We start from the raw sequence: 24,466 nt of genomic DNA, 5'->3' as shown, positions 1-24,466 counted from the left end.
AGGCTGCACTGTGCCGAAGTGCACGTTCCCCGGCTCTGTGTGTCCCTGCTCACCGCTGCCTTTTGTCCCTGCTGTTCCCCACCTGGAAGGCCCTCGCTCCTCCCCTCTGCCTGGCAGACGCCTCCCCAAGCCTCCAGACTGACATCCCTCCCGCCCCGGCCCCATCGGTGCCCCTCCGCCCCAGCGCCCATGCCTGACTGCCCCCCACCCCTTGCAGCTTCCTGTGCCCTAAACTTCCATCCACGCCTATGCCCCAGCTTAGCGGTGAGCTCCCGAGGCAGGTCAGCTTCCCCTTCATGGTGGATTAAGTCCTATGGGGTTAGAGCCTGGGCGGGCATTGAGCCCAGAAGTTGGGACTCAGAGATCTTGGGGTTAAGAGCAGGCCCTAGAGGCAGACACCTAGGGCCACATCCTGGCTCTGCCAGCTGCTGCCTGCTGGACCTCAGCCTCTTCACCTGTGAAAGGGGAGGACAGTGCTACCCTGTCCTGGGTCGATCTGAGGATTAAACGAATTAATACACGGCGAGCACGTAGAACAATGCCTGGCACTTAGTTTACACTCACTAAACACCAGCTGTTGTTTTTCGCACCGTTATTAGCATTTCCATCACCCGACCCCGGCCTGGGCCTGGACCCTGGGGTCAGCCATTTCTGGGAAGGCTGTTCCCCCCCAACACACACACACACACCGTGCTGGGGCGTATCGTTACTGGGGTCCAGCCACTTCCCCAGCCAGCCCCCTCTCCCACCCGGCCCTCAAAACCTGTACCCTCTCCAAGGTTGGGCAGGGGGCTGGACCGGTGTAGGGTGGCCAGTGGCAGGGTCCTGTGGCCCTAGATGGCCAGGCTGGGAGCCAGACTGGGGCCTGGGGCAGGTGCACCTGGCTTCCCAGAGCCAGGCAGATCTGCTATTTATAGCACCGGGAACTTGGCTGGTCTATTTCAAGCTTCTCAGGTCCCAGAGGAGAGCACACTCCAAGCTGGGAGGGGCACCCCCAAGCCCTCTTCTCATCCCCTTTCCAATGCAGTGCCTAGCATCTTCCCAACCCAGGGATCCAGGGACACTCCCAGGCCCCCACCCTGGCCCAGCCTGGCATGAACCTGCCTCTTCCCAGACCCTCAGCTTCCTGGTGGGGTCCCCATTGTCTCCCCATTTGGCAGAGCAGAAAACTAGGGCCTCAACTGGTTAATTCAGAAATAGGTGATGGGGGACTTCCCTGGTGGTCCAGTGGCTAAGACTCCATGCTCCCAGTGCAGGGGGCCCGGGTTCGATCCCTTGTTTGGGGAACTAGATCCCACGTGCATGCCGCAACTAAGAAGTCTGCATGCCGCAACTAAGAGTCTGCATGCCGCAACTAAGGGTCCACATGCCGCAACTGAAGAGCCTGCGTGCTGCAACTAAGACCCGGCACAGCCAAAATAAATAAATAATAAATAAATAAATATTTTTAAAAAAAGAAAAGAAAAAAGAAGTAGGTGATGGAACAGACATTCGTTGAACCCCAGTTCTGAGCCAGCCCATCTGGTCTCTCATGAGAGCTCACAGACTGAGGCCCAGAGAGGGAAGGGACTTGCGTAAGGTCACACAGCGAGTTAGAGGTGAGCAGGGATGAATGCCCTCTGCTGGGCACTGGGAACCCTGAGGTAAGCAGCCCTGGCCCTAGGCAGGGCAGTTGGGGCAGGCCTTACTCACCCACTTATTCTTCCTTCATTCATCCACTTGCACTCCGTGTTGGGTGCCCAGCTACAGGGCTTAGCACAGGGCAGGGACGTCCCAGCTCACTGGGCTGGTGGTGTGATGAGTACTCACCATGGCCCCGCATGCTCTGTGTCCCACAGGAGGGCCCCCGTGGAAGGAGCCGGAGGCAGAGCACCCCAAGAAGGTGCCTCGGGGTGAGGGTGGCAGCCGGAACATCCCACGGTCTGCCCTGGAACATGGCTCGGACGTGTACCTTCTGCGGAAGATGGTAGAGGAGGTGTTTGATGTTCTTTATAGTAAGATCCTTCCTCATTCCATTTGGGGCCCCCAGGCGGGTGGGAGCCCCCAGCCCTGCCCAGAGGAGGAGGCCCCCTCCTGCCCCACTACAGGCCCTGGGCGGAACCTCAAGGCGTGGGTTCCTTCTCTCCCCACCCCCAGCCCTCCCTCGTTCTGCATCCCCAGGCGTGGATCTGCCGTCCCAGCCCCGTTCCCTGAACCACCATCCCTATCACCCCTGCCCTGGCGCTGCTCACTGCTCCCTCGTGCCTCGAAGAGGCCCCAGGCTTGCCCTGGTCTGCTCGCCACCAGCCCAGCTCCCTGCTGTCCCCACCTGCCCTGTGACCAAGGGCATCTTCCCAAAGCACAAGTCTGACCACAAAGCTCTTCCCTCCGCTGCCTACTCTGGCTCCCTGTCACCCTGGGCGTGGCCTCAGACCCTACCACGGCCCGTCCCCAGCCCCCTCCAGCCACGCTGACCCACCTCCTATTCTCCCGCTCATTCTGGCTTCATTTCACACCTGCTGTGACCTTTGGGCCGACCTTCCCCTCCTCTGTCTGGTGGACGCCGCATTGCTCTCTAAGGCTCAGCTCCAGGAAACCCCCAGCTCTGAGCTGGGTTAAGGCCTCCTCTGGGCACCCACTATGCCCTGTGTCCTCACTCGCCCAGTTGCTCTCCAGGATCAGGGACTGTATCTGCTCTTTCTGCTGTTCCTAGCCTGCACTTCAGAGCCCAGCAACAGCGGGCTCTCAGAGGGTGTTTGTTGAATGACTGAGTGAAGGCTAACTGCCCAGCCAAGTACTACCTTTGGGGTGGAAGAGGGGAGGGGACAGGCAGGCCTGGTCTCCCTTGGGAAGTGTCAGGTTGCAGAGTCTCTGGCCCAGTGGTGACCTCACACTCCCTGGGTGACCTCATGCGGGTCCCTTCCGTCCCTAAGGGTCCCACCCCATGATTTCTAATTTGCTTTATTCCTTTCTTTGGTTCTGTAGAGCAAAGGTCGGGGTGGGGTGGGGGGACTCCTGTCGTTGTCTAGATGTCAGGAGGAGGCCAAGAGGGGTAGGGGGCCCGGAGGCCCTGGTGGGCATGCTGGCCCCGGGGACGGGAGGACTTGTCACGCGTGGTTGGCTGTGCCTCTGCTGACGCTTTTGCCAGATGCAGGGTTCACGCCCAGAGCCCCCTGCACCCCTGCCCACTCTGCCCCAACCCCCCTTGCCTGCCTCGGGCAGAATCAGAGGTGATTATGAGGGGAGGGGCTTCCTTCTGGCTCCAGGTGGGAGGCAGCAGACGTCTGTGAGCCCAGATGCTCGGCCCTCCCTCCCCTCCCCCCTTCCCGCGTGCTCAGCAGCTTCTCATCCTGTCTCTCCTCTCTCTTCTGCTTCCTCTCCATTCCTCTCTTCCTTACCTGCCCTCCTCTCCCTCGCTTTCCTTTTCCCTTCCTTCCTGTGGCTGTTTTCTTGCGGTTTCTCTCCCTCACCCCTCTCTCCTCACCCCCTGCTCGCAGCCCTGGGGCCTGCTTTCCCCTCCACCCAGATGCCCAGAGAGGAGAATGGTGGGGGAAGCAGGGAACCCCCTCGATGGGGCAGCCCCAGCCCTCAGGTGCAGGCCGCAGGCCCCTGTCCACAGCCCCTGCCGCCCCCTCACCGCCGGCAGGGGCTTATTCTGTGGGAGGTTGGCAGTGAAGGGGCCTCTGGGGTCCTGTTTCCCAGGGATCCGGCACCACAGGGCGTCACTCAGCATGGTCGCAGCTCCGGGGCGCGCCCCGTGCTCACCACAGCCCGGCTGCCGTCTCATACTAGGCCCCCTCCTCGACCCCTCCCACAGGCGAGGCCCTGGGCCGGGCCAGCGTGGTGCCGCTGCCCTACGAGAGGCTGCTCCGGGAGCCGGGGCTGCTGGCTGTGCAGGGGCTGCCCGAGGGCCTGGCCTTCCGGAGGCCGGCCGAGTACGACCCCAAGGCCCTCATGGCCATCCTGGAGCACAGCCACCGGATCCGCTTCAAGCTCAAGAGGTGAGTGAGGCAGCCCGCCTGGGAGCGGCCCGGGGCCGGGTGGCTGGACCCTGGGGGCCAGGCCGGGCCGGGCGATGACCTGCTTCCGTGCGGGCTCAGCCGCTCGTGGCCGCTTGTCCTGCCTGAGGGCAGGGGACTTCAGACTCCCACAGGGGACCCTGGTTGTAAGAGCTCCCAGTCCAATGGCAGAGGTGAGGCAGAAACTCAGTCACAGAGCATGCTCTGAGCCAGGCGTGGAGTCACGGAAGTCTTCCCCGGGGGACTTCTGTGTTGCAGAGAGGCTTGGTTGGGGAAGAAATAGCGCCAGTAGCACTCGAGGTAACAGCCCGTGCAAAAGCAGGAGGCAGGAAGCCACATCGTGGGTGCTTGCTTGGGTTGCCAGCCGAGGGCTCCATTAGGGACTGACGGGTCATGAGGTCATGGAGGCTGGGCTGGGGAGGGTACCGATCTCTGGGGCAGCCAGGAAGCAGCCTGAGGGCTGAACGTGGCCCGTCAGGGCTCGGGCACCGCGGCCGGCCAGTGCACGAGCGATGCATTAGGGGGTGCGAGACGATCAGCTGCAGCTGAAAGGATGTGATTGGTGGAGAGGGGGCACAGAGGCCAAGGGGCAGGGCCCAGGTCCTTGGATGGCCCAGCCGTGTGGCCCTGGGCACGTCACACCCCCACCCGGGCCTGCACCCCGACCTGTAAAATGGGGACTGGTCATGCATACTTCACGGGCTGTCGTGTTCTGCAGAGGGAGGGCTCGGGGAAGACATACCCCTGGTGGGACAGGTGGATGAAGCTGTCTTGTGTCCTTTCCTTCACCCAGGCCGCTTGAGGATGGCGGGAGGGACTCGAAGGCCCTGGTGGAGTTGAATGGCATCTCCCTGATAGCCAAGGGGTCTCGGGACTGTGGCCTGCACGGCCAGGCCCCCAAGGGGCCACCCCAGGACCTGCCCCCAACCGCCACCTCCTCGTCCGTGGCCAGCTTCCTGTACAGCACCGCCCTTGCCAACCGCACCACGCGGGAGCTCAAGCAGGAGGCACCCGCCTGCCCTCTTGCCTCCAGTGACCTGGGCCTCGGCCGGCCCGGGCCTGAGCCCAAGGCCCCCACTGCCCAAGACTTCCCAGACTGCTGTGGTAAGCTGCTGCTGGGACTCCCGAGTCTGGGGGGTGGGGGTGGGGGACAGAGGTCACTCATGCAGGGGCAGCTTCCCAGGGCGGGTCGGAGTGCTCAGGGCTGCAGGGGGCACGTCGGAGCAAGGAGCTGGGGCGGGACAGAAGGTGTGGTGGCTCGGACTCAGTCAGACCCCGGGCCTCTGCCCAGTCATCTGTGAACAGTATCCTTGCCTGGGACCAAGAGATGCCCGAAAGGACTCCCAGGGGAGTCTATGGAGGGAGAGAGTAGACATGCTAATCAGGTACGTGCATTTAATGAGCACCTACTACCTCCACCCAGCGTGGATTCGGGGTACTGGAAGCATAAGAAAAGGAACAGCTGGACATGAGAAAGACCTGTGTCCATATTTTGGCCCCTGTACTTAATGGCTACGTGTCCCAGGGCAAATCTCTACCTCTTTGAGCCTCAGTTTCCTCATCTGTAAAATGGAGATGCCAATAGTACCTGTCTCGCTGGGCTGTTATGATGATGAAATGACAGAGCACGTTAGAAATGCACATTCTCAGGCCCAGCCACAGCCCTGCTGAATCTGGCACTTTGGGGGTGGGGTGAGCCCCAGCTGCCTGCAAACTGACGAGTCCACCAAGTGTTTCCGATGGGTGCTCAAGTTTGAGAACCTCTGTGTTAGAGCACCGAGTCCAGTGCTTGGCACAGAGTAGGTGCTTATAAGTTACACTTAACTGTTATTGTTATTATGAGAAGGAGAAAAAAGGACACCCCCTCCCCGCCACAGCCATGAGGGCTGAGCAGGGGGATGGGACTTACATGCCTGAAACAAGTGTCCCCATCTGTAAAATGTGACCTGGGACGTCCTGCCCTCCCCGATCTGCCATTCGGGGAGCACACTCTGCTAAAGGATGTCTCGGGCCTCTGGCCAGGGAACTTGCCTTGAGTTCATGATCACACGGCTCAGTCCTGGGTTCTCCCTGGTGGGGGAGACTGTTACCCCAGAGCCCCAGCCCGCGCACTCAGGCCAGATCTGGGGAACCCCTCTTGGGGCCCACCTGGAACCTGTACCTTTCCGCTCCCTTGTCCAGGACAGAAGCCCACTGGGCCTGGCGGTCCTCTCATTCAGAACGTCCATGCCTCTAAGCGCATCCTCTTCTCCATCGTCCATGACAAGTCAGGTAGGACAGTGCCCGTGGCAGCACCCTGACCAGAGTGGGGATCCAGGACTGGGGTGGTGCTTATTACTGAAATGGATGTGTGTCCACTGGGTCTTTGTGAGAGAAAGGAGGAACGGCACCGCACAAGGGACTTGTGAGTGAAACCAGAGTGAAGCCAATATATAATAGTTACATATTGCTGCATGCCAAATTGCCCCCAAACGTAGCTTAAAATGACAAGCATTTATACCTTACGGTTTCTGTGGGTGAGAATTCGGGAGCAGCTTAGCTGGGTGGTCCTGGCTCAGAATTTCTCAGGATGTCAGCTGGGGCTGTGATCATCTGAAGGCTCGATTGGGGCTGGAGGATCCACTTCCACCTCACGCATGTGGCTGTTGGCAGGATACCTATTCAGGGCTGCTTAAGTGTCCTCAAAACGTGGCGACTGGTTTCTTGGAGCTAGTGATCTGAGAGAGAGTAAGGAAGGAACCACGTCTTTTATGACCCAGCCTCAGAAATCACTGTCACTTCTGCCATATCCTACCCATTAGAAGTCAGGAACTTGGTCCAGTTCATACCCAAGGGAGAGAGAGGAATTAAACTCCACCTCATGAAGGAACAAGGGTCAAAAAAATATGTAGACAGATTTTAAAAGTACCACACAGAACAGAGAACCAGAAGGTTTGGGATTCATTTGTACCAAAAAGGGATGTAGTGAGACTTTCCAGCAACTTTGCCTTGTGGAGGTCTCAGCCTCACCTTCAGCGAAAGGTTCTTTAAGAAACCTAGCTTCCTGGGATCAGAATGGAGACCACCACTGCCACAAACAAGCTGCATCCCAGGCAGGGAGGGGACCTGGATGTCCAGGCAGAACGGCATTGTGGAGATACAAGCAGAGATAGAATCTCACCAGATACTAGCTGGGTGATCTCAGGCAAGTTACTCAGCCTCTCTGAGCCTCAGTTTTCCCACCTGCAAAATGGGAATAATATCTATTTCCGCACATTGTCCTGAGGGATTAACTAGGATATTATACATATTAAGTGCTTAGCACAGATAAGTACTTAATAAATTAAAGATGTGCCTTTTATAATTTTAATGAACCAAATGATCGCTCTAGTTATTAATTTTAAATTGAAGCAGAGGCTTTGGTTTTATGGGAGAGGCCAGCAGGGCTGAGGGTTCGAGGGACTCCAACAGGGCCAAAGCTGGGTGAGACCCCGGGTGCACAAGGCATGAGGGTTAGGTTTTCAAGGTCAAGACTCAGGAGAGGCCCAGGATGGACGGGCTGAGCCTGCACAATAGCTACTGCCATGGGGGTGGACAGAGAGGCAAGAGGCAGCCAAGCCGTGGGGTCCCTGCTCCGACGGGCCCTCACTTGTACCTCCTGTGTTTTGATAGAGAAGTGGGACGCCTTCATAAAAGAAACCGAGGACATCAACACGCTCCGGGAGTGTGTGCAGATCCTGTTTAACAGCAGATATGGTGAGTGGGCGGCGCGGCCCGTGGTGCGGCCCCAGCAGCGCACTGAGCATCTCACGGTGTGGCAGTCACTCGTGTTCCCCAGCATGACGGTGGGAGCCATATGCTGGCTTCACGCGCCGTCAACGCAGATGTCATCTCCTGTCTGGGTAGGGGGTGGTTGTGTCAATATTTCCCTTCCAGATTCTCCAGGGGGCGGGACTGATGGCAAAGCCCCAGACCTTGGCTCACCTGTGGGAGGCGGGCCGCTTGGGGGGGGGGCGGTGGCGACCATCCGGGAAAACGGCTGTTGGCCTCTTGTGCCTGCAAGTCCCCCACGCACCACCCTGTCTCCTGCCTCCTCACCTTTGCCCGTGCCGTGCCCCCTGCCCAGCGTGCCCTTTGCACGTATTGCGGGCAGACTCCTACCTGTTCATCAAGACTCAGCTCTTAAAGCTCTGATGGTTTCCTCTCTGTTCCACGTCGCACACTTGATGCGCCTGGTCTGTATCTGTCCCCGTGAAAGCCAGGACAGCACCGGCCCCTCCGTGCCCCCAGCACCCAGGACAGAGCCGAGCTCAGAGCACGTGTCGGCTCACCGCACTGTGGGCAGCAGACACAGGTGGTAACCGGGGCAGGGGTGCCCTCCACGTGGTAGAGCTTCAGCCAAGTGCAAAGTGTGGCCACTCGTTGGCTAGACGGCAGGGGCTGGACCAGATGGACCTGTAAGCCCTTCCCGCTCTGGGTCCTGGGACCCCCGAGTGCCCTCCCACACCTGGTCTCCTTTGTCCCCTCAGCAGTCCTCGCTCACTCTCACTTATTCGCTCAGCCTCTCTTGCGCTCCGTCTATAAGCCCCGCTCAATGGTCAGACGCAGCGTGGCTCTGGCCGGGGTGGGTGGCTCTCAGTCACTGCGGAGATGATGCAGGTACCCACAGATCACTCATCACGCAGGCGTGATGTCATTGAACCCCACTTGAATCACGCAGCCCCTCTCTGGGGCAGCCCCTCTGCACGATAGGACCAAGGGAGGGGGCTGGGGGGAGGGGCACCACCCAGAGCTGCAGGGACAGAGAGGAGGGTCCCGGGCCGCCTACATGTGCGGGTCAGGGGAGAGCACTGCCCTGGGAGTCCACGGACACTCGCTGGATGCCCTGGAGATGGCCAGTCTCCCTGCCTAACATTGGCTTTCTCACCATGAGCAGACCAGACGTGCCGGGGTAGGGCTTCACTGCCCTCCCTGCCCTCCCTCCCCTCCTGCTTGGCTACGAAAAAGCCTCTCTCTCTACTCACAACACTTCTGACAGCAGGAGTGTGGGTTTTCCATGCCACGCAACCCTCCAGTTCTCTGTGGCCACCAGCTGGGGGCCCTACAACTCGATTCAATTCTGACCCTAACTCCCCGGAGTTACACAGATGCCTCCCCAGGTTAAGGGCTCAGTGCCCCAAGGCAGCGCCCCACTTCAGATGCCAGTCACAGGTAGTGGATCCCCAGGGTACCCACACTTCCATCCAATTTGGCTGCACACCCGTGTGGTTCCCAGGACCCCCCTCCACGGGTTCGGCAGTTTTCCATAATGGCTCACAGAACTGAGGGAGGAAACACTTTGCTTCTCTTGACCTGTTTATTACAAAGGGTACAGATGAAGAGGTACATGGTGAAAGGTCCGGAAGGGTCTTGAGCACAGGGGCTTCTGCCCCCGTGGAGCCTAGGGTGCACCAGCCTCCTGGCACGTGGAAGCTCTCTGAACCCCTTCGGTTAGAGTTTTTACAGAGGTTGCATTAAGTGGGTGTGATTGATTTAACCATTGGCCATTGGTGATGAGCTCAGCCTCCAGCCCCTGTCCCCTCCCAGGAGTGGGGGATGTTTCCAACCCTCTAATTGCGTTTTTGGTTTTTTTTTTAAATTAATTAATTTATTTTTGGCTGCGTTGGGTCTTCTTTCTTTAACTTTATTTTTAATTTATTTATTTTTGGCTGCCTTGGGTCTTCGTTGCTGCACGCGGGCTTTCTCTAGTTGCGGCGAGCGGGGGCTACTCTTCCTTGCGGTGTGCGGACTTCTCACTGTGGTGGCTTCTCTTGTTGCGGAGCACAGGCACTAGGCACATGGGCTTCAGTAGTTGTGGCACGTGGGCTCAGTAGTTGTGGCTTGTGGGCTCTAGAGCGCAGGCTCAGTAGTTGTGGCACACAGGCTTAGTTGCTCCGCGCCATGTGGGATCTTCCCAGACCAGGGCTCGAACCCGTGTCCCCTGCATTGGCAGGTGGATTCTTAACCACTGCGCCACCAGGGAAGTCCCTCTAATCACGTTTTGAGCCCCCTACCTTGTGCCAGGCACTCAGACCAACTCTGGTCTCAAGGTGCTTCAGCAAGTGGCTGAAGTTGGGTCTGCAGTACACGCAGTGGTGTACGGTAGTACGTTCGAGTATGTAGTAACGTGCAGGGGTGGGGGCCCTCAGAAGGGGAGGACGGCTCAGAGAAAGGTGAGGTTTCTCGATAGGCTTGAGGAGTCAGGGGAGGCTTCATGGAGGAGGTGTTCTTTGATCCACCCTGGGGCCTGGGAGGCTTGGTCACGTGGGCTTGGTGGGCTGGGCCATCCTGGTTGGGGTGGGGCTGAGCGAGGCCCCGTACTGCAGGGGGCTGTCTGTACCCAAGTTTCTCCCCTCCCTCCCTAGACAGGTGTGAGCAGGGCGGGGAGTAGGGAGAGGGGAGCTGGGGAGGGCTGGCTCTGTCCACATTGGGTGGGTTCTGCCCCACCGCTGCAGGCATGACAGCTGCCAGTCTTCCAGTCTGTCGTGTGTGCTGGATGTTTCCAGAATGTTGAGCCTTTCCTGGAGGTCAGCACTTGGGCCCACCACCATGGCCAAATCCAAGGAGGAGTGTCGGGCTTGGGGTGGTTGAGACCTTGCCCCTCCTCAGGCCAGAGCTCCCTCTGAGCTGTCCCTTCCGCTGCCCTGGGGAGAAGCTGCCGCCCGCCGCCCCGCCCCCATGAGTACTGGGGGTTCCTGTGGCAGGGGTGGGGATGTTTGGCAGCCTGAACAGTCCTGCAGATCCAGGACGAGCAGGTCCTGCTCCTGGTTCGCCCTTTCAGCTACCAGCTCCGGGCCAAGTGGGCCCGCGATGTTGCTGGGGGTGCAGAGGGGGGAAAAAGAAACAGAAAAGACATGGGGGGAGCCCCAGCCTTGAGGAAGCCGCAGTGTCTCTGTCACCCGGGGGGGGGGGCGTTGAGATTACACCAGGGTCTAAGGGTTGTGCATGGCGGCTCCATCCTCCTCTTCCAGGTGGGCAGCAGCTGGAGGCTGCGCGGGCTGGAGCTTTTGTGCCCTGGGCTGGAAAGACAGGCCTAGCAAGTCAGATGAACCCGAGGGGAGGTGGATTCACGTAGACTCGAAGAAGCCAAGAGCCCGTCGCTCAAGTGCTGGGGCTGGGGGGTGGCTGGTGACGCTGGGGTTTGGGGGAAGAGACGGTTTGACGGCTGCTGAGATGGTGAGGGTTTAATTAGACGATGAGCTAAGTGTGACTTCACAGTGAGACCTGGCTGCCAAAGCCTCCAGCGCAGGCCTGGGCCGCATCAACAGAAAAGCAATCTTGGCGGTGCCCCAGGGAGGGCCACAGGCAGGCGGCTCTGCCCTGCCCCGGTCCTGGCATGACTGCAGGGGTCCGGCTGTGGGCTGCCACTTGGCCGAGGAGCCAGGCCAGGATGGGGAGGGGCCTGAGGAACAGTGAGGAGATGTGGAACCCTTGGGACAGGTTGGAGTGACCCTTGGGAGAGGCAGGAGTGAAGGGGACACCCAGCTCAGCTTGCCTCCCAGGCCTCGGTGCCCCATGAAAGTACCATCAAGCACATAGTAGGTGCTCAAGAAGGATTTGGTGAGTGAATGAATGAAAAGGAGGAGCTGCGGTGTATGAGTGACTGAAATGGCACAGGACCACACCTAATGGTTTGGAGGAAAAGAGCAAGTAACCACTTCCTGAGCTCGGGCTCTGTCTACACTGCTGTTGACAAAGCTGTCGGCTTCCAGCGGTGTCTCCTGTCACTGACGAGTGAGCAGAGTGCTGGGCCCCTCCCTGGAGGAAAGGGCACACCTGTACAACTGGGAGCATCTGGCCAAGAGTCCACCTCCAGCCTGGAAGCTTCCCTCAGCCGCTCATTCACTCCCAAATATGCAGGAAGCAGCTACTACGTGTCCTGCCCTATTTAGGTTCCAGACAGTGAACCAACGCACAGTGAATATGTTTGTAACGTCAGATTATGATAAATGTGGGATGAAAAACAAAGCAGGGTGGGCTAGGGAGGGATGGAGGGGGCTGTTTTAGGCTGGTGAAGTGACATTTGAGCAGATGCTTGAATGGAGAGAGGGAGGGAGGGAAGAGTATGGTGATCTGGAAGAAGAGTGTCTGAGTAGACAGAAGAGCAGGTGCAAAGGCCCTGGGATGAGTGCGCGCTTGGCGTGTTAGGGAAGCACCAGGGAGGCCAGAGAGACCGGGGTGAGCAAGTAGAGGGGTGAAAGATAAGGCCAGAGGTGATGGGGTCCTGGTCACGTAGGGCCTTGTAGGACTTCGGCCATCGCTGAGTGGGAGGGGAGCCTATGGGCCTTTTTTAAGAGAGTAGTGATGTATTTGGTGTTTCAGGAGGATCCCTCTGGCTGCTGAGTGGCCAGAGTGGTGCCTGGGAGGTGGGAGGTGGTGATGACCAGGCCCTGGGGCCCTGCATGTCCCGCAGCCTCCATCCCGCGTTCAGCCTTGCCGTTGCCCTTCCAGCGGAAGCCCTGGGCCTGGACCACATGGTCCCCGTCCCCTACAGGAAGATCGCCTGCGACCCGGAGGCTGTGGAGATCGTGGGCATCCCGGACAAGATCCCCTTCAAGCGCCCCTGCACCTACGGGGTCCCCAAGCTGAAGCGGATCCTGGAGGAGCGGCACAGCATCCACTTTGTCATTAAGAGGTAGGGGGTGGGGTGCGGGGGGCAGGGCTGGGCAGGGGGGCGACGGCAGGCACGAGGCAGGGCCCTGGGGAGGCAACAGGGGTCAGGAGCGGAGCGAAGGGGTTCTGTAGCCTGACAGCTGCGTGGCCGCCTCCTGGCCTCTTTTGAGTATTGAATGGAGAAATGGAGGCACAGTGCCTGACCCGAGTAGGCGCTGGCTAAGCTCTCAGAGGTGTTTTCCTGCCACCGAAGAAGACCTGAGGCCTTTGTACTTACCCCCCTTCAGAGAGGAGCCCACCTGAGCTCAGGTGGGGCTGGGCCAGCCTCTCCCTTTCTGCACCTCCCATCGGACTACCCTGCCTGCTGGTAGTTTGTCCACCTTTCCTGTCCTCCCAGGTGGCCAGTTTCCCTGGTGCAGGTGCGGGTGGGCGGGAGAAGGCAGAGCACTATGGACTCTGGAACTGCAGCCCCTTCCCCCCGGCCTGCTGCCACCCACCCCCCAGCCTTGTCTCCCAACTCCCACAGGGGGCTTTGTCCTCACAGCTGGCCGGACTCACCAGCGAGCGGGCATCCCCAGGCAATGCCAGGCTTCCTGGGATTGCTTCCTCCTAAATAGTTAGAGAGGGAGGGGGCCAGAGGCCATGCCGTCCAGCCCCCTGCCTCCAGCAGCACTGCCTGCGTCGGGCCCTTCCCAGGCATCCATTCTGGGAGCCCGCTGAGGGCGTGGCTCCCAGCGTGTGCACGCGCCCACGCGCCTGCTTGCTTGTTGCCCTAGACTGTAAGCAGGGACTGTGTGGCTCGTGGCTGAATCCCCAGCGCCCACAGCAGTCCCTGGCATGCAGGAGATGCCAGTCCATATCTGTGGAATAAAAAGATGGATGGATGAAAGTGCTTGTCCAAATTTGGACTCAGGCCATCTAACTTGTTAGAGCTTAGGAAATAAACAGGGTGATAGGAGAGAGAAAAATGGTGGGTGGGTGAGGAGGAGACCTGTTTAGGGTGGCCCAGGGGCCTCTGAGAGAAGGTCCCATTGGTTAAGCCAGAGCTGGGAGGTTGAGAAGGGCCACCTGCACCCAGCTGGGCAGTCAGTGTCTGGACAGAAGAATTGACCTCAGTGAGCAGCCCAGACGGCTGGGGTGCAAGAGGGTGGGGATTGACCCTGAGAGCGTGGAATTGTTCTGAGCCTTGGGAAGGACCTCTGCAGGGTTGCTGGATGCCAGAGCTGGGGTCTGCCCGGCCCCCTGGCTGCTGGGGGAGAACGGACTCTAGAGAGCAGAAGCAGGAGACTGGCGAGGAGGCTGCTGCAGCCGTGGGCCAGGCCAGCGTGGTGGGCACAGGGAGAGAGCAGCTGGGTTGGGGATGGAATCTGAGCGGTGACGGGGTGTGCTGGTGAGTGGACCGTGCAGGTGGGGAGGGGAGTGGGGAGGAAGGGTCACCCCCATGTTTCTGAGTGAGTTCACCTTGGAGGAGATCAGGAGATGGAATTTTCAGAAGCCCAGCTGAGAGGTCAGAAGCTAGGGAGGGAGGTCTGGGAGTTAGAGATAAAAATCTGAGAGTTGGCAGTGTGGGCCAGGAAGGGATCACAGGCAGGAGAGAAATAGAGAAGAGAAGAGAGGGGCAATTCCCCGGCGGTCCAGTGGTTAGGACTCCACTCTTGCCTGCTGAGGGCCCGGGTTCAATTCCTGGTCAGGGAACTAAGATCCCACAAGCCATGCAGCGTGGGCAAAAACAAAAAAAGAAAGAAAAGAAAAAGAGAAAAGGTGGAGAGGACTCAGATGGACTCTGGGATCCCCACGTTAGAGGCTGGGGCCGCCAGCAGAGGAGGCTGAGAGTGGCCAGGGAGCTGGGCGGGCGTCTCACTGCCACCGAGGGAGGTGACTCTGAGAGTCAGCTCTGACTGTGGGGCACGCCTGCTCAGAACCCTTCCCCGCTCCCCCACTCTCCGTGAGCCCCGGTGTAGCGGCTCCCAGGGTACCACAGTCCAGCCTGTCAGCAGCCACCGTGCCCGCCTTAGTGCCGCTCCGCCTTCCCTCCTGTTTCTCTGAACTCCTGCCTCCTCACGTGCCTCCAGCCATCACTGAAGCCCTTTCCTTTGCCTGAAGCTGCTCCCCACCCTCCTTCCCACCTGTCCTGTCTTTCAAGGCTCACTATTCTGTCTAGAAGCCCTCCCCTGTCCTCAGTCGGAAAGAATTTCCCCCTTCCGCAGCAGATGGCTTCTTCCCCCCATCCGCGTCCCCACCAGCCCCCCATCACCCTGATCACTGGCGGCAGTGGGACCACATCTGAGCCACCTCTGTTCCCTCTCAACCTCTACCAGGGGTCCCACTTGATAAATCATTCTGGAGGTGGATTTGAAATCATTCGAGGGAATTCCCTGGCGGTCCAGTGGTTAGGACTCTGCACTTCCATTGCTGAGGGCCTGGGTTCGATCCCTGGCTGGCTGGGGAACTAACATCCCGCAAACCGAGTGGCATGGCGGGGCCAAAAACAAAATCATTCGGCCTTCTGTCAGGTAGTGCCTCCTGTTGTCTAGCTTAAGTCTCTCTTGCTGCGGCCTAAGTCCTTTTCCTTCAGTTGACTCCTGGTAGCAAGGGAGGAGGCTAGGAGAGCAGAAAGCAGCAAGGGCATCCCAGTGACCCCTTACATTCCTGATTGTGGTATTTGAGTCCTCACTGTGGCTGACCTTCATCTCCCTCTATCCAAACTGTAGGTCGTTTAACCCTTCACTAGTATTTGCCAGGCGCCTCCTGCAGGCCCAGCCCTTCACTGAGCTCTACTGAGGACTTCACGAAACAGCAGACACAGTCCCCATCTGCCCCCAGGGGCTACCGCAAGTCATGGGGGGTGGTCACTCCTGCGATGAGTCCTGGGAGCATCAAACAGCATGTTTCCAGGTGTAGACTCGATGGCATCTGAGCAGCAAGCCTGTGGGGCTTCCTGGAGGAGGAGGCTTGGCATCAGGCCGACTGGGCTTGAAGCCACACAGCACGTGAAAACCTTGACTAGCGCTTCTCTTCTGAGCCTCAGTTTCCTCATTTGTAAAAATAGGGACAATGATGCCCTATTCCTCAGGTTTTTCTCAACATAGTATGAGGAGGTAGACATAACATACCTGGCATGAAATAGATGCTCAATAAACGCGAGTCTTCTCCCTTGACCTCGTCTCCTTCATGTATAGAGAAGTAGTTAATCAGTGCTGACAACCCGGGTTCGAATCCTGGCCCTACCATTTTCCAGCTGTGTGTCCTTGGGCAAGTTACTTAACTGCTCTGCCTTACTTTCCTCGTCTATAAAATGGGGCAGAGGCAAATTCCCTGGCGGTCCAGTGGTTAGGGCTCTGCGCTGCCACTGCAGGGGGCATGGGTTCGATCCCTGGTGGGGTAATTAAGATCCCACATGCTGCACCGTGTGGCTAGAGAATAAAATAAAATAAAATGCGGCTAATGATTGTTCAGGCCCCATAGTGCTGGTGGGAGACTACATGGATGTGAGCAACGCGCTTAGAACAGAGGCTGCTCCTTTCTGAGCCCCAGTGCATTTTCACTGTTGCACAGCCCAGCCTCGTCAGGGAGACATTTGAGATCACATCTGCGATCGTCCTAGCAGAAGGGAGTCAGAGAACAGAGAGCTTAGGAAGCAGCCAGGAGGGGGGGTTGCCACCCCAGCCCAGGTGTCTGCAGTGCGGGGGAGGTCAGGGTGCTCTCCTGACAAAAGGGAGAAGCCCCTCGACAAAGCCTGTGGGTCTTGTTATTAGTGGAAGGGGGCTTCCTGGCCCCTGGGTCCCCAGTCATGCCCAGCCCTGACCCCTAAATCCCCGGTTTCTACCAGGACACAGGCCCAGAGCGAGAGGCTCTGAGTTCACATGTGTCGGTTCTACCTAAGGGAGGACTTCAGAGGGAAAAGTGTCTGGAGGGGGTCCTAGAACTCTGCAGTGTGCAACAGCGACCCTTGTTCAGTGCTCATCAGGTGGGCCTTCCAGGCCGGGCAGCCCATGAGGGCGTCTGTCACAGCATCGGAGCCACGTCAGATCAGACTTTCTCCCTGTCATCTGTCTCCCCGCTCCCCGCCCACCAACTCCTCTAGGAACTGCAGGCCAAGGTGTCACACCCCCTCCCTTGTGCTCCCTGATAAGTAAATATAACCATAAATAATAAAACCTGCTGTTAATGCAGGGAGCCTCCCCGTCACTGGGTGGAGCTGAGGAAGCGTGCCTCAGAGCGGAAGCCAGTTCTCTCCAGAATTATTCCCTGTGGCCGCTTCTCGGCCTTGGGGGACCCAGACGAGCATGAACCTCCAGGAACAGTGGGGGAAGCTCGCGCCTCTCAGAATAAGAACAGGGTGCCGTGCCTGGGGTCTCACCGCCCTGGTAACCCACACGCTCTACCTTCTGTCACTGACCTTTTCGCCTCTGTTTGAATTTCCCTCTGGGCCCGGCTTGGGCACTGTCGGCCCCCTTGTATTTGGACTCAGACAAGCGGGACTTCGTTTGTCCCATGTCGCCTCTGGGGGTGCCAGTTTTGTGGCCAAAGCCCCGTCCCCTGTCCAGACGCTCCATGGCACGCAGGCTCTGCTGCAGGCCCCCCAGACCAGCTGCCTGAGGCTCCCCAACCCGCTGGGAGCCACCCTGGTGGGGTCTGGGAGCAGAGCAGAAAGAACAGCAACCCTGCAGGTAGGCAGCCAGGTGATCCCAGCTCCCTCGCTGACCTTTACTCCATCCTCGTTTTCCAGGAATAAGAACTCCAGGTGTCTTATCAGGATGACTCAGGAGTCCCCAAATGGCCCCTGGGCCCCTAGCCATCCCCCCTCCAAGCCATCCCCCTCCAAGCCACCCTCTGTGTGGTGATGGAGTGATCTGAGGGTGCCATGCCCCCTGGGGGCTCCCCGTTGCCCACGGTGTAGAGACCACATGCCTGGGCACAGCACGGAAGGCTGGTCACCTCCCACAGGACGCCTCCAGCCGGCCAGATGGAGCTGCCAGCCCTCCCTGTGCCTTTACCTGGACAACCTCTCAGCCCTCCCACCTGGGCTCTCCATCCCCAACTCCGTGAAGTCTTTCCTGACCCCCTCCCTGCTTGGGTCCGCTTGGCTTCTGAGACAAACCGGAGGGGTCCCACATGTCACGCTGTGAGGCTGTGATCTGGAACGCTCCTGGCTTGTGCGCCGACAGAGAGCTTCCTGGGAGCAGGGCCTACCCCGTGCCTGTCGCTGAGACACGGGGTGGTGGGTAAAGGCTGCGGAGCCCCGGTGGGAAAGGGGTGTGAGTTATCCTCCAGCTGTGGCCGAGGAGAGCTCAGGGCCGGAGGAAGCCCCGCCCCCGACCCTGGGCTGTTGAGATGAATAGGTTGGACCCTCCGGGACCCCCACAGGGGCTGGCCAGTGCCTTCCCTGGCTGTGGAGAAACGGTTCAGGATGTCTGGTCGTTTGGGGGTATCTGGCTGTCCTGGACCGTGCCCTCTTCTGCCCCCATGTGAGGCCAGCCCGGTGCCCAGGTCTGCAGCCTTGCATGTGGGACTTGAGTGACCGTCACTGAGGGGACCTGGAGGCCGGCTCCCCTCTCATGCCCATCTCTCCTCTCTCCCCAGGATGTTCGATGAGCGAATTTTCACAGGTATGTGTGGGTACCGTCTAGTCTGTTCTGAAGCCGCCAAGCTGATGCCCCCAAGAGTGCTTGAGCTGACACCACACCGGACCCGAGGGAGCCTGAATGTGGCTTCTGTATCGGGGGCCCCAGCTCCCAGGCGCAGACAGACTGTCAGGACCTCCCCTCCAGACGTGGGAAGCCCTGGATGGGGAATAATAAAGCTGACATTTGCTGAGTACTAACATGTGATGGCTACTCTCCTAAGCTGTTAGCATATTTAATTTTAATTTAATTTAGTTTTCAACAGTCCTATAAAGTGGGTTCTGGTTTTTTCCCTGAAGTCTAGCTAGTGAGCACTGGGGTCTAGATGCAAACCGAAGTGCCCAGGCCATGACCAGTGGGTGGCCTGCCTCTCAGGAGGAAGAGGCGGACTCTGCCAGGTGCAGCAAAGGGAGCACGGATCTTGGGGTGCAACATATCTGAGCCCCAGTACCAGCCCTACCTCCCCCCAGCTTTGGGACCTTGGGCACGGTCATGTGGGCCTCAGTTTCCACATCTGTGAAAAGATAAGAGCACCATCCTCTGGATTCCTGGGATAACTAAATGAGAGAATGGTCCCATGGTACAGCCTTGGGAGAGACTCGGTCCCTTTCCCAAGGGCTCCCTCAGTCCCAATAGCATAGCCCCTGTCCTGAGGTCAGGACAGCCGTTTCTGGCTTCTTCCTCCTGCCAAATCCTCTGAGATCCTCGTCATCCTTATTCCTCATCCCAGGGGAGGCATCTCTCCCTGGACCCCTTCCTGGCTTGGCTGGACATGGAGGCCACAAGAAGGAGGGACAGAGGCCAGACCACCTGAGGGGTGCCCCCAGGAGCTTCCCCCAGAGGCCCCTGCTGGGTGCCCCGCAGGCAGAGGAGGCTGGAGAACCTTCGCCTTGACCACCCTGCCCCTCCCCGGCTCTCCCCCCAGGGAACAAGTTTACCAAAGACCCCACAAAGCTGGAGCCAGCCAGTCCGCCCGAGGACATCTCTGCGGAGGTCTCCCGTGCTGCCGTCCTGGACCTGGCTGGGACTGCTCGGTAAGGCCACGCCCCGGCTCTGCGCCAGCTCTGCAGGGAGGAGCGAGGCCTAGGGCTGGCTGGAGGATGCTGGGCCCAGCGTCTCACTCCACCTGGACACCCCGCACAGGGTTATCCCACACAGGCACCTGTACGCCTCACCCCACTGTGGGCCAGGGAGAATCTAAAGGGACCCAGAAGGAGAACGGAGATTTCGCCAATTTTCTTCCACCTGGAGGATTCTTGTCACCCCCTTGGGATCTAGCCATACGTTATCTAGTCTCAAAAGCCTTCCCTGGCACCCAGACTAGGTCAGGAATCTGCCCTGCATGTCCACGAGGCCTCGCACTCAGCTCATGGCCTGGTCGCCATTCACCAGTGCCCCCCACCCAGGGCCTGGGCTCCTGGGGGCCAGGGACGGGCCATCTATCCCGGAATCCCCACGTCCAGCCCAGGCCTCCCCGACAGTTCTATGAATGAACCGAATCCTCCATCCCAGGGTCCTGCCCAGCTTCACTCCCCAAGCCCCTCCCCAGACTCCTGAACCCTCTCCAGGCGGGTGGTCCCTACAGCTCTCAGTGCCCCCAACAAGCACTGATCAAACCCCCACTGCACTAAGTGGTGGGGCTCCTAGACTGGCCAGTCCCAGGCCTCAGGAGCTCCCAGCTGGTGGGCAAGGTGGACGCCCAGCACGTCACCCGAGGGTACAGATCAGGAGCTCGGCTGGGGCAGCCAGGAGACTGCTGTCCGGGAGACGGGGCACTGGGGGTATTGCTGGCGTAGCGGGGGAGCGGCGTGGATCCCGCTGGGATGGGAGCAGATGTGGTCAGGGGTGCATTTTGAATTGGCAGCCGCCGTGGGCCCCTGACTGCTTGGAGGGGGAAAGCTGGGGCTGATGCCATGTCATTTCTCGGCTTCCTTCCCACAGGTCGGACAAAAGCAGTCTCTCTGAAGACTGTGGGCCAGGTGAGGAGCTGGACCCCACTGCGCGTGTCTGGGGTGGGAGGGCGTCCACCAGCCCCACTCAGCAGCTCTGGGGAGGAGGCCGGCTCAGACCACGAGCCTGGGTATTCATGAATGTCCTCCGTGCACCCCTGTCCCCTGACCCTCCCCCAGGCCGCAGAGCATGCTGGGAGCTCGCTGGGGGCCGGGAGGGGCAGGTGGGGTGTGGGTGGCTTTGTGGGAGACCTGGATTCGGGTATCACCTCTGCCTCCACATCCTTGGCGATGCAGGCCTCAGCTGCCAGGTCTATACGTTGTATCTACCTATAGCTCAGACACCAGGGCTGACGTGACTTTTTCCGGCACTACTAACAAGTCACAGACAGGAGAATGTTCAAGAATGACTCCCCTGCCCGGCCGAGCTCACGCCCGCACTTGACCAGATCCCTCGTTTCCCCCCACAGGAACCTCTGGGGAGCTGGGTGGGCTGAGACCCATCAAAATTGAGCCAGAGGATCTAGATATCATTCAGGTCACCGTCCCAGGTAAGGGCTCATCCCGCCACCCCCGCCTGAAGGTACAGGGGTCGAGCACCACCGTGTCCCCTCCGGGCTGTCCTGCTCTGTCTCTGGAGCCCCTGCCCCGGCCAGGAAGGGGTCGCCAGGCCGCTGTCTCTCTGATCGTGAAAGGCTGCAGCGTCGCGTGTGCTTTCTGTAGGCGCATCTGCCCTCTGGGCTGGGGCTCAGGTCTCAGCTCCGACCTTCCTAAAGGTCCCCCCAGCCTTCACCTCTCTGGCCTGGCTTCCCTGGGATTTGAGAGGCTGCAGGGGAGAAGAAAAGGTCATTGGAGTAAGAGGATCTGAGTCTGGCTCCAGACCTGGGTCCCTCTGAGCGTTAGTTTCCACATCTGTGAAGAGGGGCATGTACTTGTCCTCTGGAGGCTCGGTGTGGGGCAACCACAGGCTCCAGGCCCCTTGGGTCCCTGCTGTCCTCTGGCGCGGCTACCCTCCTTCCTTAAGGGTCCTGCTCTGTGGGCACGCTGAGCTGGGAGGTCCCTGAGGGACCGTGACGGGGTGGGACAGACAGAAGATGCTGTTGTGATTTGGAGTTTTGCCTCCAGACCCTTCCCCAACCTCTGAGGAAATGACAGACTCGATGCCTGGACATGTGCCCTCGGAAGATTCCGGTTACGGGATGGAGATGCTGACTGGTAAGAAATGGGCTGGGGACCCACCTCCCTGGGATGTAACAGGGAGAGGGGTGGGCCAGGAAGCCTCTAGACTTTTCTTGGTATTGACTGTCCCCCTTGGAAGAAACTCAGTATATGCCTGGCTCCCCCATCCAGGCCAGGTTCCTTTCTGAAAACTTGAAATAGGCCTTTGAGTTAATATTAAGTCTGGTTACTCTGTCTTTCCCAGGAGCTCCCATTTGGATAAATTTGTTTATTCAATAACTATTTATTGAGCACCTACTATGTACAAGGTCCCGTGCAAGGTGCTGGGGACAGAGCAGTGAACCCGACAGACCAAAGTCCCCGCCCTTGTGGGCTGACATCCCAGTGCAGGGAGACAGGTAGTAAGCAAATCAATAAGAAAAATAGGGGAATTCCCTGGCAGTCCAGTGGGTAGGATTCCAGGCTTTCACTGCCAGGAGCCCGGGTTTGATCCCTGGTCAGAGAACTAAGATCCTGCAAGCTGTGCAGTGCGGCCCCCAAAAAAAGGAAAAAAGAAAAATAGAAAGTCAGATGGTGGTAAGTGCTATAGGGAGACACAAAGCCAGGAGGGGAAGTATCAGGGGCAGGAGGGGTGGTTATTACAGGATTTGAGTGGTCAGAGAGGACCTCACTGAGAAAATGACATTGGAGCAAAGACCTGAAGGAGGTGCGGGCAGGAGCCGTGTGGATATCAGGACAGAACTTTCCAGGCAGAGGGAGCAGCATGGGCAAAGGCCCTGAGGTGGGCTATGCCCAGCATGTCTCAGCAACAGCAAGGAGGCCGGGTGGCTGGAACAGAGTGAGGTGGGGAAAGGGAGGTGCTGGGTGAGTTATGCAGGGTTGTGTACATCAAAGGAAGGACTGGAGACTTAACTCTGAAGAGACAGGAACCAGTGTGGGGGTTGGCGCTAATGGAGTACACTTTAACGGTGTTTACTCTGACCGTGGAGCTGAGAACAGACTGCAGAAGGTCTGGACAAGGACAGAAACAGACTCTGACGATAATTTAGGCAAGAGGAATGGTTGGGCAGGTGGATAGCAGCAGGGAGAGGGTAGGGTTCTGTGTGTTTTGTTTATGAAAGTTTATTTTGGAAATGTTCAAAACCACCCAAAGTTGAAAAGAATAGCTTAATGAATCTCACATGCCCAACTCTCAGCTCCAGCCATTCTCAACAGATGTTATTATTGATAATAAGAAGTAAGAATTATTACACGTAGTTAATGTTTTTAAAAAGTGAATCATTATAGGACTTCCCTGGCGGTCCAGTTGTTAAGACTCCGCGCTTCCACTGCAGGGGGCGCAGGTTTGATCCCTGGTTGGGGAACTAAGATCCCGCGTGCCGCGTGGCACAGCCAAAAAATAAAAAAAAAATTTTTTTAAGTGAATCATTATAAAGACAAATAGTATGTAAATTATAGAAGGTTTGCGGATATGGCAGAAAACGATATTAGTACTTAGATGATTTGAGTTTGGAAGGCTGTGTAACAAGGGATGCAGGGCCAGGGCAGGAAACTTTAGGAAGATGGCTGGAATTCGTTTCCCTTGCCTGTGATGTCTGGTGTGGACTTGATTAGGAGGGGAGAAGGGTGGGTATTGCTTAAGGATACTGTGCAAAAGCGTAGTAGGTGTATTTAAATGCACAGTGTGAAGAAACCTCATAATGTTCAATGTGAAATGCAAGTGCAGAAGGATATAGACAATATGACATTTCTTTAAGTTTGGAGACATAAAAATAGTATTGCTAATGTTTTATTTTTAAAAATCGTGTACAACTATGACAAAATGCTAATGTGTATTCATTCCGGCGGATAGGTCCATGAGTGTTTGTGGTAATATTCTGTATGCTTTACTGCACTTTTTAACGTTTCCCCTACCAAAAATAAACAAGTGACTGGAAAAATAAATAAGAAGGTTTCCTACAGGCCCAGATGGGTGGTGCCGCGTTAATTGGTGACAGAATAAAGGCAGAATCTCTCTGCTCCTCGTCTGCTTCCGTCTTCTCTGTCAGGGAGAAGGGTCTGGAAACAGCAAAGAGTGAGGAGGACCTGGGAGTCCGGTTCAATAAGGAGATATAAAGGGTCCTCAGAGCTGCTGTGGATAATACCTAAGACGTGCATAGGGTGTGAGAAGTCCCAGCGGACACAGATGCGCTGACAACAGAGAGAGACTTGGAGATGAGCTCTTGCCCCAATTGCAAACAGGTGGACCGTGCGTTAGTCCCAGGCACAGTTCCGGAACAGATTTCTACATGGGTGACTGTGAGCCATCAGAGGGGACCCAGCGTGGGGTCATCCACGGGACTGAGTTGGCTCATACGACATCGAGATCTCCAGAGGACCCTCCAGCTGCGGAAGCTCCTCATGATTTTTATAAACAAAAGGGTTTTGGGCTTCCCTGGTGGCGCAGTGGTTGGGAGTCCGCCTGCCGATGCAGGGGACGCGGGTTCGTGCCCCGGTCCGGGAAGATCCCACATGCCGCGGAGCGGCTGGGCCCGTGAGCCATGGCCGCTGGGCCTGGGCGTCTGGAGCCTGTGCTCTGCGGCGGGAGAGGCCACAGCAGTGAGAGGTCCGCGTACCGCAAAAAAAAAAAAAAAGGGTTTTGACTCTAAATGCAGTTTTAAGTATTGTTTTCAATTTAAATAAAAGTTATTTGAATTTCAAGCAAAAAAAGGGAGGGCTGCAGGGGGACCCCAACCTCCACATGGGGAAGGTTTCCCCTGTTGTCCTGGAGGGCTTGGTCCTTCCTCAAACATTTGTCAGTTAGTTGGATAAAGGGGCCTTAGGCAGCAAGATTATGCAATTTGCAGATCCTTGGGGAGGAATGGTCAGTCCATCCAAGAATGGTGTTCCCCATGGCCTTGACAGACCAGAACACTGGGCTGAAACGCACAAGAAAGATTCACAGCCCCAGGACGTGTGTCATGGGTTGTGTTCCCTGGGGCCCAGTCTCTGAGATGGAGTTTAATGTGTGGGGTTTTTATTAGGGGCTGCCGTTGGGATCAGCACCTATGTAAGGGAGGGGACAGAAGCACAAGGGGGACGAGGG

The 24,466-nt window shown here is 58.0% G+C and overlaps 1 protein-coding gene across 8 annotated transcripts in view; it reads left to right on the top strand.

Moving 5' to 3' along the window:
• Positions 1 to 24,466, top strand: part of GTF2IRD1 (GTF2I repeat domain containing 1) — a 111,638-nt gene that overhangs the window by 38,529 nt on the left and 48,643 nt on the right. For 7 of the 8 annotated variants that reach the window (XM_060123112.1, XM_060123110.1, XM_060123109.1 and 4 more), the window contains exons 4-14: positions 1,839 to 1,994; positions 3,797 to 3,980; positions 4,792 to 5,102; positions 6,180 to 6,269; positions 7,650 to 7,733; positions 12,468 to 12,651; positions 18,213 to 18,238; positions 19,179 to 19,287; positions 20,195 to 20,232; positions 20,673 to 20,753; positions 21,328 to 21,417. In XM_060123112.1, the coding sequence (XP_059979095.1) occupies positions 1,839 to 1,994; positions 3,797 to 3,980; positions 4,792 to 5,102; positions 6,180 to 6,269; positions 7,650 to 7,733; positions 12,468 to 12,651; positions 18,213 to 18,238; positions 19,179 to 19,287; positions 20,195 to 20,232; positions 20,673 to 20,753; positions 21,328 to 21,417 (1,353 nt within the window). The remainder of the gene's footprint in view (positions 1 to 1,838; positions 1,995 to 3,796; positions 3,981 to 4,791; positions 5,103 to 6,179; positions 6,270 to 7,649; positions 7,734 to 12,467; positions 12,652 to 18,212; positions 18,239 to 19,178; positions 19,288 to 20,194; positions 20,233 to 20,672; positions 20,754 to 21,327; positions 21,418 to 24,466) is intronic. The other variant, XM_060123113.1, reaches the window with a different exon arrangement.

This window comes from Lagenorhynchus albirostris, chromosome 15 (genome assembly GCF_949774975.1).
Source record: "Lagenorhynchus albirostris chromosome 15, mLagAlb1.1, whole genome shotgun sequence".
Lineage (NCBI taxonomy): Eukaryota > Metazoa > Chordata > Mammalia > Artiodactyla > Delphinidae > Lagenorhynchus > Lagenorhynchus albirostris.
The sequence above is the reverse complement of the archived record's forward strand: the minus strand, read 5'-3'. Positions and strand labels throughout refer to the sequence as shown.